The sequence below is a fragment of the Tetrao urogallus genome, assembly GCF_951394365.1.
Source record: "Tetrao urogallus genome assembly, chromosome: 1".
Classification (NCBI taxonomy): domain Eukaryota; kingdom Metazoa; phylum Chordata; class Aves; order Galliformes; family Phasianidae; genus Tetrao; species Tetrao urogallus.
The window spans coordinates 10,014,884-10,028,618 of NC_136813.1; the positions used below are offsets into that span (position 1 = coordinate 10,014,884).

Consider the following 13,735-nt stretch of genomic DNA (forward strand, 5'->3'; position numbering starts at 1 on the left):
ACGGAGGGCAACAAAGTGGTGGTGGGCAGGTAGCTGGTTTCTCCCAGGTAATAACATCAAATAGATGATGTACAGACACAGCTCCCTTCATCCCATGGAGCAAGGCAGCCTGGCCACCACTGCTTTTCCCTTAGGGTTCATGTGTATACTGAATAGAATGTGGCATTGGGTCTGAGGGCCCATCATACAGCTCTGCCATTGACCTCTGTGTAATCTTAGACCCATTTCACTACAAGTGAACTAATTTCCTTTCATTACAATTTGGTTCTCCGACAAAACACTGAGGAAATGTGATATAACAAAGATAAATATTTGTTTTATTTATTTATACAACATATGTCCTAACTTTGGGAAAATGTTGACTCAAGTCCAGCTAACCTCAAAGTCCAAAATATAGTCTATAGTATATTTACTGATTTTCTGAAGTGTAAGATGGCCATTCTACTTGCTACTTCATAGAAAGAACTACCCAAGGTTAACTCAGAAAGTTAGTTCTAATTGTTAAAAAAAAAAAAAAAAAAAAAAAAGAGAAAAGAAAAAGAAAAAAAGAAAATACCCCTGAAAAGAAAGCACAGTCGCTGTAATTGGCCCCGTCTTCCTAATGGAAAACATAAGCAAACACACTGGCTTCCTATCATGCTTCACAGGTCAGAAAAAGCCAGCTTGGCAGTGCTTTCAAAAGGCTGTCACTCAAAGTGCTTTGCCCGCTTCCCAGTCCCTTCTCTGAGAGTCATTATTCTCACAAGCTGTGCAGCATAATGGGTGCAGAATGGCTGCCACAGGAGGGAACAGAGCTCCTTCCCCTTGCAGCTCTGCAGGTGTTGCAGGTCAGTATTAGTGAGGTTCTCCTGGATCCTGAAGTCATGCAGCTTGGAGGGACCAGGCGCATCTCAGGGGCAACGTCATTATTCTGAAAGTCAGCAGCGTCCACTATGAGAAATTAGAGGAAAGAAGGAGAAGAGTGGTTAGGGCCGGTTCAGACAGTGCTGCTAAAGCTGCAGTAGCCGGAGCCCTACTCAGCCCAGGCTAATGCAGAGCAGGCAGAATGCCACTATCTGGCTAATGAGCTAACAAATAAATCACCATCATCACATGGCTTATGTGATGATAAACCAGGTCATGAGTGGTGTTAATAGATGGAGGCCTGGAGAATTGTCTGCTCTGCCCTCTTTTGTGGCTGAGCCCAAGAGAGGAAACCCTGTCGTGCCATGAAAGGCAGTTCTTCTGGACAGGCCTCCTCCAGCGATGCAGTCCAGAGACCTCGTCCAGTCAGTTCTTGCATGAAGCCAAATAACATGTGGTTGAACAAGAACCATCCCATCTAGTAAGCGCTGCAGCTTTTTCCCTGCTCTTTTCTCACACGGAACCTCTTCCCCTGCTCTCTCCCCAACCCCTGCACCCTCTCCATACTGGAATGCCTCCCTCCCCACCAGCTAGCATGGCAGTGCAGGTGGGAGGTGGGTATGGGGTTGCGGAGCATTGTAGTTGACGGCCCCATTAAATGGCTTTGTATTCTATTCTATTCAGGTTCTTATACCGTGCCCATCACCATGGTATCTGAGCCCAGGTGGGCCCAGATTTGTTTGAACCGGCCCTGAGAATGGTAGATTCTTATTTTTCTGTTTCAAAGTGAACAAGTGAAAGAAAAATGTACTTTGCAATTATAAACCATACAGATGGTGGATAGCCCTTTTTGTACTAAGAATTCCAGCTCTAATGTAATTTCATATCTGTGAAATTGGTGAGGGTAAATAGTTAAGATATGATAGAATAGGAATATGATGCACATGACATAATCATTTCTTTATGTATGTCTGCATTTGACTGGGCAAGCTTATCTTGTATGTTAAAATAAGGAACAATTTAAAATCCTATTAAAACAACACTGAGCCAGCTGTACTTTAGAAATATGCATGCAGAGCTTTATATTTTCACATGTAAGTCCATGCTGGTAACAAGCTCCTAGTTACCAGCTTTTACTTTTCACTTTGTATCTGGCAGTGTCTGTCATGGACCAAGGACAGAACTACAACAGAGGTGATTTTTTGGGGACCCTTTCTGCCTGTTGGACTGTGCTAGGGTGGGAGGGCACTGACTTGGTCTGTTTTTCTTTTACTGTTTCCTGTGTCCTCTTTTGTTTGAATTCTATTGGGTTGCAAATGCTGCATGAGAATGGCCAGCCACTTCGTTATTTCAGGATCCAGTTCTTAGTCTCTCAGTCGATCAGATTGTTTGCCTACACACTTTCTTGAAACAAAGCCATTGGAGGTGGAAGGGGAGTTTAGATATGATACCATAAGCATGCTGACTTCCTTTATGTATTTCTTCAATTAACTTTGAAAAGCATTGTTTCAGAGATTTTTGTCATTTTGATTTCTCAGCTTCATAGTTTCTAATGCAACCTAGTAGCATCCTGTAACGTGAACTGCCTTTGAGTGGCCGTGGTTTGTTTCTTTGCTTGTTTGCAATTGCATCGCCATACCGTGTAGTCCTTCTGTCCTATCCATTGGGTCAGAGCATGGCTGACCCATGCAGACAGCCTCTGACGCATGCTGTGACTTAAATGTGTATTTAGGATTAAGAGTTTGCTCTTTAGCGAGTGCATGCCGGTCACCCCCTGGTCATTAGCGGCCCTGTCCTCATTGCTGTGATTCTCTTTCCAGCGTACCATTGGGATACCTCAGACTGGATGCCAAGTGCTCGTTTATCTGACATAGAGGAAGTGCCCAATTTTGAAACGGCGGACGGAGGCTCGGCTCATCACGGCAGCACCAGAGAGCTGGAGACGGATTACTATCTTGGTGGCTACGACATCGACAGCGACTACCCACCCCCTCACGAAGAGGAGTTTCTGAGCCAGGACCAGTTACCACCTCCTCTTCCAGAGGATTACCCAGACCAGTACGAAACCCTTCCGCCCTCACAGCCGGTCTCGATGGCAAATACTCTCAGCCCCGACTGCCGGCGACGGCCGCACTTCCACCCCAGCCAATACCTCCCTCCTCACCAGTTCCCCCATGAGACAGACACCGCAGGGGCTCAGACTGGGAATGAGTTTAGTACTTTTGCTGTTGGCCCAAGTCAGAACACAGAAAACGTTAGTGCAGGTAAGATGCCCTTAACCTTGCACAACTCTCTAGATGCCTCCTCCTCTGACGTCTCAGCCAGCTGCGGCTTTGATGACTCCGAAGTAGCCATGAGTGACTTTGAAAGCGTGGAGGAACTCAAACTAGAAAATGTGCACATTCCATTTGTGGAGACCCAGCATCAGACACAAGTGTAAAAGGAAGCTCCCTTCTTCTTTCTCTTCTTCCTCTTTTTTTTTCTTTTTTTCTTTTTTTTGTCATTTGCTCCAATTAATAGTATAAATATTGAGAAGAAATTTTGCTGAAGGTGTATCTATATATATTGGGCAATGCAAAAACACAGTATAACCCATTATTAACTTGTTCAGAAATGGTATTGTATGTGCAGACATGAAGAAACCAATTGTGTTAAGTATTACACATTACAAAATTGTTACAGACAATCTGGAGAGTGTGTACCTTCTATTTATTACAAGAGTAAAACTTATGAGGAAGGGGAAAATGATCTCATTGCTGAATAAATTCTTTTTCTCCCTCCCACCTCCACCTAGGGTTTGGGGTTGTTTTTTTTTTTTTTGTCGTTGTTGTATTATTAAAAGTGTTACAGTGTTATGTTCTTCCTACAGTATTAAAGAACTGGTATGGATGATTCCAAGAGGCAGTGTTGCATGAAATATTGTCAGTGAAAGAGTGAAAACAATTGATCGCTGAGGCTGCTATGTACATCACATCAGATGGCTTAAAAAACAGCATTTACAAATTGACATATCGGAGATAGTCATTTGTCCATAAATATTTGTCTACAGTTTCCTTTGTTACATAATATTTCATTCTATTTCATGCACATGTACAGGAACGCATGTACAGCATATATTCACTCTAAATCAGCCCACTTTGGTTGCCATTTTTCAACACTGTGTCAGACGTATGTGTACAACTTCACCGGTGGGAACTTCCCTTGACTGCTGCATGACGTGTGAACATGGATCTGAAAGCAGTTGGAAACCTAGGGTATCTGTGTAACACGGATGTTGGTATTTTTTTTAATTCTTTCTTTGGGCAATTTCTTCTTCAGCAGCAGTCATCATGCTGGAAGTATTGCAGTAAAATTAGTTGCAATTAAGTTGCATAAAACATTGCTATCATCTCAGATTGTTAGTTTAACATCATTTGGCAAATGTCCATCCATAGTATTTATGGGAAGAGCTCTCAGCTGCTGCAAACTGATCAGTTGGTGGAACTGCACGGATCGGTCGTTACAAGGAATCTGTCTGTAGATTTGCTGCTGGATGTCCGTGTGATTTCACAGGATTTGAAAATTTCCAAAGGTTGTTTGCAGACGGCAGGATGTCATTGTGGAATGAAGACAGCGGCAGCATTACCGTGATCTTGTGCTTCCCTCAGCCTGGTTGGAGTAAATGGCTTTTCGCAGTGATTGGCCTGAACAGCCCAGTGCAACATGGAAATGTGGATTTGCACTCAGTGTGTACATGTCCATTGCTCAGCGCTAAGAAAATGTTTAACCGCTGCTTTTTACATCATCTTTATACCTTGTACGATGAATGTGAGTCTGTAGTCTGCATTACTGCTGGACGTTCATCCATTCCTGCCATGGCATCGCTCAGTCATTTTGAAAAGCTGTTGAATGCGTGTTCTTGTTATTAATGAATAGATTCATTAACAGATTTCTTATGCCACTTTCCATGTCCTGCCTCTTGTTCAAACACGTTAATGGAGTAGTTTCAGCAGTTGTGTTCTCGGATGTGTTCTTGACTGAGCGGAGTTTCACACAGAATTAAGCTGTGGGTTTTTTTATTCACAAATCACCCCCAGCAAAAAGAAATCGTTAATACAATATAATTGAAGTAATTACAGCTTGTAACACTTTTAATAAAACGGGATTTCTAAAATTCTTAGAAGCAGGTACGACATGCAGTGACTCTTCATTGGAAAACAGCTTATTATACAGGTCTGTGAATTGAGTGAGCTTTTGGAAGGACCACATACTGCACGTACAAGTATTGTCAAGTACTTGTCTGCCAATAGTTCGTGTCCATTGAATTTATGAATGTCACTTGGTCTTCTCAAAGTGATCATGCTTCTGTAGCAGTGTTATATTCTGAATGTGATCACAGTACATTTCACCTCCCTTTCCCTCTCATTTTCAAGAAAAAATAATGGAAATTTGTATCACAAGAACTGAGGGATTCTGTGATTTGCCAATGAGCTATGAAGTGGTTTGGCAAGCCTCAAAGCGCAGACAGAGGATGATGTGCATTGCTCATCAAGTCAGTGTTGCAGAAAAGCAGATGCAAGAATTAGATTGGTATCTCTTCAAGGTTAGGAACAACTGAGTGAAAAAGCAAAGCTGGAAGTTTAGTTGTCACCAAGTAATTTTAAAGGTGGCATAATGTTTTTGAGAGCTTGGTACTCTTTCAACATCTGCTTATAGCTTACATGAGGTTTTGCTCCTACTCAGTTTTGGTGTGAGACATTTTTATCTGTCATGCAATTAATTCTCTTTTAGCCCCCAGTTAGTTATAAAGTGTTCTTGTCATCATTCTTCTGTAGTAAGCCCAAGACACTGATATCAAAACTGTGCTGGGACATATCAAAAGTGTCCCAAGGGAGAGCACCACAGAAGCTTAGCAACTGCCATACAGAAAAGATCGGTGTTTCTTACCAAGCTTGTTGCCTCAGTAATATCTTGTTGGTAGTGAATTTTACTAGTAAAATATGCATAAATACAATGTATAGTACCTTTTCTGTTTTGATGTTGTTGCCATTGCATTTCACTGAACACCGACTTATTAAAGTGCTGTGGGGAAGGTGCCAAGGATCGGCCATTCGTCGTTCTCTGTCCCACTCATGCTTTCTATACCTCAGTATCTCCTCCCCTTCGAATGAAGTACTCCCAACCTGATTGTTCTATATTCAATCAAATGCCCCTCTGTGGATATTGGTACTTCTGTGGCCTGTCTGGTTCTGTTCTGGCTCTTTTTGATGGTGATAAGACCTGAATGCAGAGATCAAAGTTAAATATTTCTTAGGGAGTAAGACTTTTGCATTAACATCTCTCTTGTTAATCCAAACTATTTTATTATCCTTTTTACTACTGCTCTACATGGAAAAGCCCTAAATTTCTGGAAGATAACAACCCTCCCAATCTAATATAAGAATTAGTGTTCACATTGTTCCATCCAATATGTACTTATTTTTCTGCCATATGCAGCAAATTTATGTTGCTACTGTTGTCATTCCCAGCTCCCTGCTTTTGTTGCAGCTTCCCTTGCCATCTCTGCTGATCTGATTGGCCTTGGCCCTATCTCTGTATTTCAGTTTATGCTCCTGTAGATGGCTCCACTGCACGCTATTTTCTTTCAGGATCAGCTATGAGGAGAGATTTCATAATCTTAAATGATTTCTCTAGCGAAGTCTGAAGCAGTGCTGGCTTTCATGCATCTGTACCTCAGAAACTCAGCCTGGATGCAGCACAGGGAAACAATGCATGCCACTGAAATGCTGATTAATAGAGAGGCAGTAGCCTGTTTGCTCAGAGCCAGGCAAGTGGTAAGCTTCAAGAATGTGGCATAAAAATTGTTGCTGTTGGCTCAATTAAACATTCATTTTGAAAAGAAATATATCACAGGACAAGTGGCTAAAAACATGATTTACTCCTCGTCAAGTTCCTGTTAGAAAAACTAAAGGAATGCTGTCGTGTGCCCTTAATAAATGCAAACGTGGGAGGGTTGAAGGTGCCCTGGACCAGTTTTTCTAAGTTTCATTTCAAAAGGTAATGTGATCAATAATGGAGAAAAACAGCTATTTAGAGCCAGTAGTGAATGTACATCTGTGCTCTGTTGGTGTTTTTTGGAGCTATTAACCGAGTAATAACGGACATTTTATAGGCTTCCAAAGACAGAGTTATATTTTCAGGTTCATTCTCTGATGGTTTACCGCCATTCATCATGTAGTAAAACTGCTTTTTGCCTCTTTCCATCAATACTCCAAACTGTGAATTGAGCCTTAGCAATTGAGAGTGTTGCTCATTGTCCATGGCCATTAATCCGTGCTTCATGAACTTGACATTTAACATCTCCATTACCAGAAGGGGCATTCAGTTAGTAAATCAGCTGCATCATCCAAGGGATGGGCGGGTGGGGAAGAAATGAAATTAAATTCATTTCATTCTGTAATAATAAAAAGCAATAACTACAAATGTGTCGTATTACACAAAGGCCATAAGTAATCTTTACCAGTGTTAAGAGTGCATTTGAACTGTACTATGGAAAGAGATCAGAGCCCTCAGAACTGTAGCATTCTTCTGTCATAGAAATACCTGAATGGCTGTTATTTAACAATGCAATGAGCCCATACTGCCACTTTTCAGGAGGTGACAAAGATGTTTATGAGTGAAAGCAGTTCTCTTTAAAGCACTGTATCGGAAAAGATTGTCTTGTAAATTTTACCTGTTGCAAGCAGGCTGGTTTGTAAAAGATGTATGTTTTGGTGTTTAAAAAGAAGTTTATAAAATAATGTATATAATGGTTTCAAATTACTAGGCTTTTGTAGATATTTGATGCCGATCAGGTCGCTTTAATTTTTGTTCCTTTGTTTGTTTGTTTGATGTCATTTTGAAGAGTCATCAAAGTTGGTTTAAACTTTTGAGTAACAGAGAAAAAAAAAAAGTTTTAGATTTGAACAGTGGTACTTTTTAATCATTTCACAATGTACTGTAACTCTTCGGTTCAGCTCTTTTTGTTAAACTTTTTCTGTTCTTAAGAAGACGTTTTTTATTGACTTTTTTTAAATGAAATGTGTTTTGCACAAAAAAACCCAAGAGATATGAATTCTGTGCCATTTCAACTAGGTATTAAGAGATGTCATTTCTCCAATGACAACAAATTCAACCTTATGCGAAAGGGAAGGTTTATCACTTTAGGTGGGTATAGTCCCTCATCCAAAAACTAATTGTTCCTTCATAATTGCTGTTGGCAGTATTGTCTTGTGTTCTTTTGCTATAAAAACAAAACAAACAAACAAACAAAAAAAAGTGTACAGGTTTGTAACTGCCAAAATTTGCTAAAGTTGATGGTTAAAACAAATTTTCCAAGTAAACAAAAAGAAAAGCCTAGCTGTGTTGACTATTTCTTGATTTTTCTCCTATTTTCAAAGGAGGGAACAAAATAAGACATCAGTTCTGCAAGGAATATAGTTTTTTATTACCTTGCTGTGTACAGTATTGCAGAAAATACTATTTTTTTGGACAGCAAATTTGTTTCTTTATTACATGGCATTTCCTCCATAGGAGCCCCTACTCACACTACAAGGCTCTTGCCAAGGGTTGTTTGACTGGTGTGTGCACTAATGTGGCTGCTTAATTAAAACCTCAATCTTAAATGAAGCAGAGTATCAGCATATCACCTAACCATCTAGACATGGAGCTCCACCAGCTGCACTAGTTTCAGAGGACAGCTCAGCTGTTCTGGGTTAGCTGCTGAGCAGGGTGCAAGGGATGGGTGCTCAGAGGAGGTACAGAAGCAGAAGCCCTCTGTGTAGTGCGGTAAGGCAGATTGCCTTCCTGCCACGGGCACTTCTGTCCTCCAGCAGCCTGGTACTAACAGCTGGGACCAGCTAGGACAAATTCAGGTGGGAAGTCTCAGGTGCATACATACTATGCCAGCCAGAGCTGTAATTAGGCACAATACTCAGCCTGCTTAGAGCTTACATTCAGGGATCACTGAATCATAAAATGGCTTGGATTGGAAGGGACCATAACTATCTTCTAGTTCCAATCCCCTGCTGTTGGACTGGTTGCCCCACACCAGACCAGGCTGCCCAGGTCACCATCCTGCCTGGCCTTGAGCACCTCCAGGGATGGGGCATCCACAGATACCCTTTTCTGACATTCTTGAAACAGGATTTAAACTGTGTCAAAATAAAATACCAAGTCAATATTAAGCATCTCTCTTCCCCAAGAATACTAATTGGTTTTTTTCCTAGAATGCAAAGAAAGTCAGTTCCCTCTTTGTTTTACTATTTGTATTTCCCCTACTTATAGGAAAGCTTTTCTGCTTTACCACGTTTTCTAGCAGCCTTTGACTCAACCTCAGTGAAATTTTTCTGGCAGTAAGAAAGTGGCACCACAGATCAGCAGGGCTCACCGGTGTAGTAAGAAGATCAGTAAACAAGGATGCAAGGCTATTTTGGAAAACATTCAAGACTAAATGACTTAAAATTCCTGTCTCTGTTTAGTGTCCTGAGCTGGAGTCAGGGAATGGCACCAGTATTTCTTTCAGGATGGACAAGATGAGATTGAAACAGCAACAGGTCAAAACTCAGGCGTCCAGTTTAAGGGAAGTGCCCTCTTCACTTGAGCCTATCATAAGCTATTTCTTCCTTCACTGTATTATAATAACAGGTTGTGCAAACTTCCAGGCCAACATCATGGAAACAGCTTCCTTCCCATTAAAACCAAGTCTCTGATGATTTCAGTGGGCTTAGAGTTCTATCAAACAGTTTGTTCTTTTATCACCACAGAAACATCTGTAATGTAAAAAGCACGGAAAGCTGGGCTGGATGGTCCAGCTACGGCACTTCCAACCCTTCTGAAGCAGCTGGAGTACTGCCACAGTACTGTAGGAGTTGGTCACCTGGGAGTTACAGGAAGGAGAGATTCCCATCCATCTGTGAACTTACTGAGCACCTCAATTTTCAGATCAGAGACCTTTCCCTGATGGTAACAGCCTTTCTGCTTCCCCTTTTTACCTTACTTGCCTCCACTGTTATGCAATTGGGAAAAAATCATTCCAATGACTGTAACTTTATCTCAAGTTCAGAGAAAGGAACTTAGAAGCCCCTACCTCTGTTCAGCAAGCAGCCACATGCATGCCACAAGGAAGATGCATGTATGCATGCCTTTTCTACAATACAAATCAGCATCCTGGTGGTAGAAACATATGTGGTTTCGTATAAAAGGAGGCAAGCAAAATGTAACACTAGTTTTTCTTCTTTCAGTTTAACCCTTTCAGGAGCATGTTCTCCCCAGCAGTACAGGAGTCTTTCTGTACATATAGTTAGTTCATATCCCTGGTAAAATTCACTTTTCTAGACTTCCAAAGAGTAATCAAATGTCTCCCCTTCAGCATGTGAAACCCTCATGTCTCTAGTTTTGGGATGGAGGAGAAGTCACACCAGGGGGCTTCTTACAGTACCTGGTAAACCATGTGTAGAGATGTGGCAACCAGCCTGGGTAGGGAAAACCCTGCAACCTGCTTGAGGTCAATGGAATATTGCTTAAAGGTCATCCAGCACTACCAAATGAAATTCAAGCCAGTTAGGGGAGTCTTAATTCACAGGCATGTGAATTTTAAGTCAGTTGCCAGTTTGATAGGAGCTTTAGCATCCATATATCTTTGAAATAATTGCCTACAACACACCTCAGATGAGCTCCTATCTGGTGGACAGCATCAGGCATCTCCCACATGGCAAGAGATGTGCTCAGGTTCAAGCTAAAGTAAATGCAGATGTAAAAACAGATGAGCCAATGCTATTGCCCAGGGAAGAGGGAAGGTACAAAGAAGCTCAGAAAAGCCCATTCATGCTGTCCCACTTGGCTGGTTCTTGGCTTACTTGGACATGTCATAAATTGCTCTCAAAGGAAAAATGCTGCTGCAATCTGGCCAAGCAGAGAAAGCAGTTGTCTGCTACAACCTATTGATCAGTTATGTGAGAGTGTTTGCACACACAAACAATAAAGAATAGAAGTGGGGAACAGAAACTGTTTTTTAGTCTCTTCTTTATGTCAGGTGATGTATTTTATTTTAAAAATATAGAAAAACTATATTTTTATATAATATAATATAATATAATATAATATAATATAATATAATATAATATAATATAATATAATATAATATAATATAATATAATATAATATAATATAATATAATATGATATGATATAATATAATATAATATAATATGATATAATAAATATAATATAATATAATATAATATAATGTAATATAATATAATATAATATATAAAAATTTAATGTATTAAAGACAATATTATAGGGTAATCACATTTTAAAAACAAGAACAACAAAAAAACGGGAGCATTAAAGCAGCCCTAGTAATTCAACCCTGATACAGTTAAATAGTGATGTGCTGCTTTCATTAAGCCCACCACATCTTTCAGCTTGTCTTCGGTATGCCTGTAACTCTGCTGGGTCTCCCTGATAATGGGATCTTTGCAACCCAGAAAGAATTTCTCCTGGAAATTGTTTATTAGGGAAACCTAAATAGGCTTCTCTGAGTTATGTGTGAACTCAGAAGCTGCAAGGAGACAAAATACCTGCCATTCCCCATCCCACTTTGAGCAAATAGAAAGTGTGTCCTTCTAGGAGCATCCATCAACTGTGTTCCCAACAGTGTCCGCATTTCCTCATGTCTCTTCATGTGTTGTTTAACCCTTGCAGCTAACATTTTTCCTTCAATATGTTTGAACCCAATGTTTTGGCAATGTTTTGGCAGCCAGTGGGTGGTTTGTAGCATTTTTGGTGCTGAATGGAACAGCTGTGAGCAGCACGGGGCAGTCCCTGACCTTCTCAGACACAGATCACCCCCAAAGCTCCATGCCACCAGAACCCTACAATTTATGACCAACTGAGTGATCTAATTTCCTTGCATACTCTCTTGCTCCCTTGGATACTAGCTTAGTATCTATTTAGTATCTCTCAGTTGCAGGACAAATCCTTAGCAGCTCTTCTTTCTCCTCCTCCTGAAATCCTGTTTTATTCTTTCTATCACAGTAAGAAAGTTTCCCAGTACCTTCTTCCAAAATCGTATTGCCTTAAATACCTGGGTAACTGACAGGTAAGGCAAACACTGAATCACCTGCCATTGCTTACCACAACTTTAGCTGCCCTGAAGTGTGCTTTGCTGCTCTGAACAACATTTCTGAAGATGCACTGCTCTGGTAAGTAAGCTAGTACTTCTGGTGCCAGTGTTTCTTTCTTTCAGGCTAGACTAAGCTGAAACCCTCCCTGAGCTGCTGTGGTTGGTGTTGTCAGGTTGCACTGGATTCTGACAAGCCCAAGTCACGCTGTCCCACATTTGTCTGGTAAATCCTGAAAGGAAATTGCATTTTATTGTTTTCTTGGCTAGTACTCTAAATATCTCTTCCATGAGAACTTCAACCTCAATAGCTCTGTAGATTTATTCCAACCCAGAAGATGCTATATTGAATGAACTTGCAGAATGCACAGTCCTTCATAGAGTAGACCACAGACCTGTGCAGTTTTACTGACTCTAACTAGGGTTGCACTGTATGTTTCAACAAAAAGGAAGAGAAGTAAACTCACTTAATGCTCTATTTTGGCCTTAAGAACTGGCAGGTTCACTCTCCGTCTAGAGTCACTGACCTGACTAGATCACCGCTAACTGTAGTGAAAGATTAGACACCTGACTGACCCACAGCCAACACTGATGTTAATAGAATGGTGGGATTTAACTGCATATTATCACTACAATGGTGTCTCAGATGGCAGTTATCTCACCCAGTCTCTGTTATAGAAGGGCAGACATTTTCAAATTCTGTGCCAAATTAGCCACTCCCATACATTTGTCTTAGACTTAGAAGAGTGCAGGTTCAGTTGCCTGTATTTAAGCAATAGATCCGGCCTAACTCCATGAAAATTCTTCTTTCCCTGATCCCTCTCCTTGAAGAGAAATTAAATGATAGTCACTGTTTAAGTGGCAGTGCTGTTGAGCTTCAGTTGCAGGGACATGGAATCGAAGACCACAATCATCTTTTTGCTTTCCATCTTCTCTGCAATCTCCATAATTCACATGAACTCAGGAATTAATCTTTGTCCAACCAAGAAGCAGTGACTGTTCATTCAGTCGTGTGGCTGAGCTCCAAACCCTGCAGCACACAGACTCTGACATTTCTCGATCTGTGTACAGTTGCTGTGATGCTCCTTAGTACGATTATTTTTGAAGATATGGCTGCTATGTATCAGGCTTACTTGGAGTTGAATGACTGTACAACAGCTAACATAAGCAAAGCTGGAACACAGCTTGACTGAGGTCTCAACTAAAAGCCAGAGTAGGGCAGACACGTACAGTATTAGAACAGAATCAAATCACAATGGCTGATGAAACTTGGTGCAAAAGCATTATCATTATAAGGAAAAGAAGTCACTGAGGTAACCTTAAATGCTAAAATACCAGACTCGTAGTCTTAAGCAAAACAACTGTGAATCATCGTTCTGTACACAAGTTTTCCTAACAACATAGAAAACTCAATTCCGGGACCAATCTTACCCATAAGAACAATCTAGAAATGTATAAAAGTATTTGCTTGTGTAATTAATCGTGCAATGACACAGAACTATTCTTTAAATTGTAAATAATTATGGAACCTGGTTGATTATACAGAGGACCATTTGAGAAGGATGCAGTTTTTACAATACCTGCAAATCATAAATGCTGAAGAACAAACATACACTTCTTTCACAGAGTTTAGGAACTGGGACAGCTCTGCATCCCAGTAAATAGAACTCAGAAACAGTATAGTAGATAATTATTGAATAAGTTATTTAAGTGTGATGCTAGAAACTTGATCCGTGTCTGAGAAGCAATC

General features: G+C 40.6%; 1 protein-coding gene across 4 annotated transcripts in view; it reads left to right on the forward strand.

Annotated features, from left to right (window-relative positions):
• FAT3 (FAT atypical cadherin 3) overlaps positions 1–3,283 on the forward strand; it is a gene marked incomplete at both ends in the record, with an annotated part of 358,948 nt that extends 355,665 nt beyond the window's left edge. For 2 of the 4 annotated variants that reach the window (XM_079536455.1, XM_079536456.1), the window contains 2 exons: positions 2,002–2,037; positions 2,664–3,283. In XM_079536455.1, the coding sequence (XP_079392581.1) occupies positions 2,002–2,037; positions 2,664–3,283 (656 nt within the window). The remainder of the gene's footprint in view (positions 1–2,001; positions 2,038–2,663) is intronic. The other 2 variants (XM_079536457.1, XM_079536458.1) reach the window with 1 other exon arrangement.
• Positions 3,284–13,735: the final 10,452 nt, after the last annotated feature.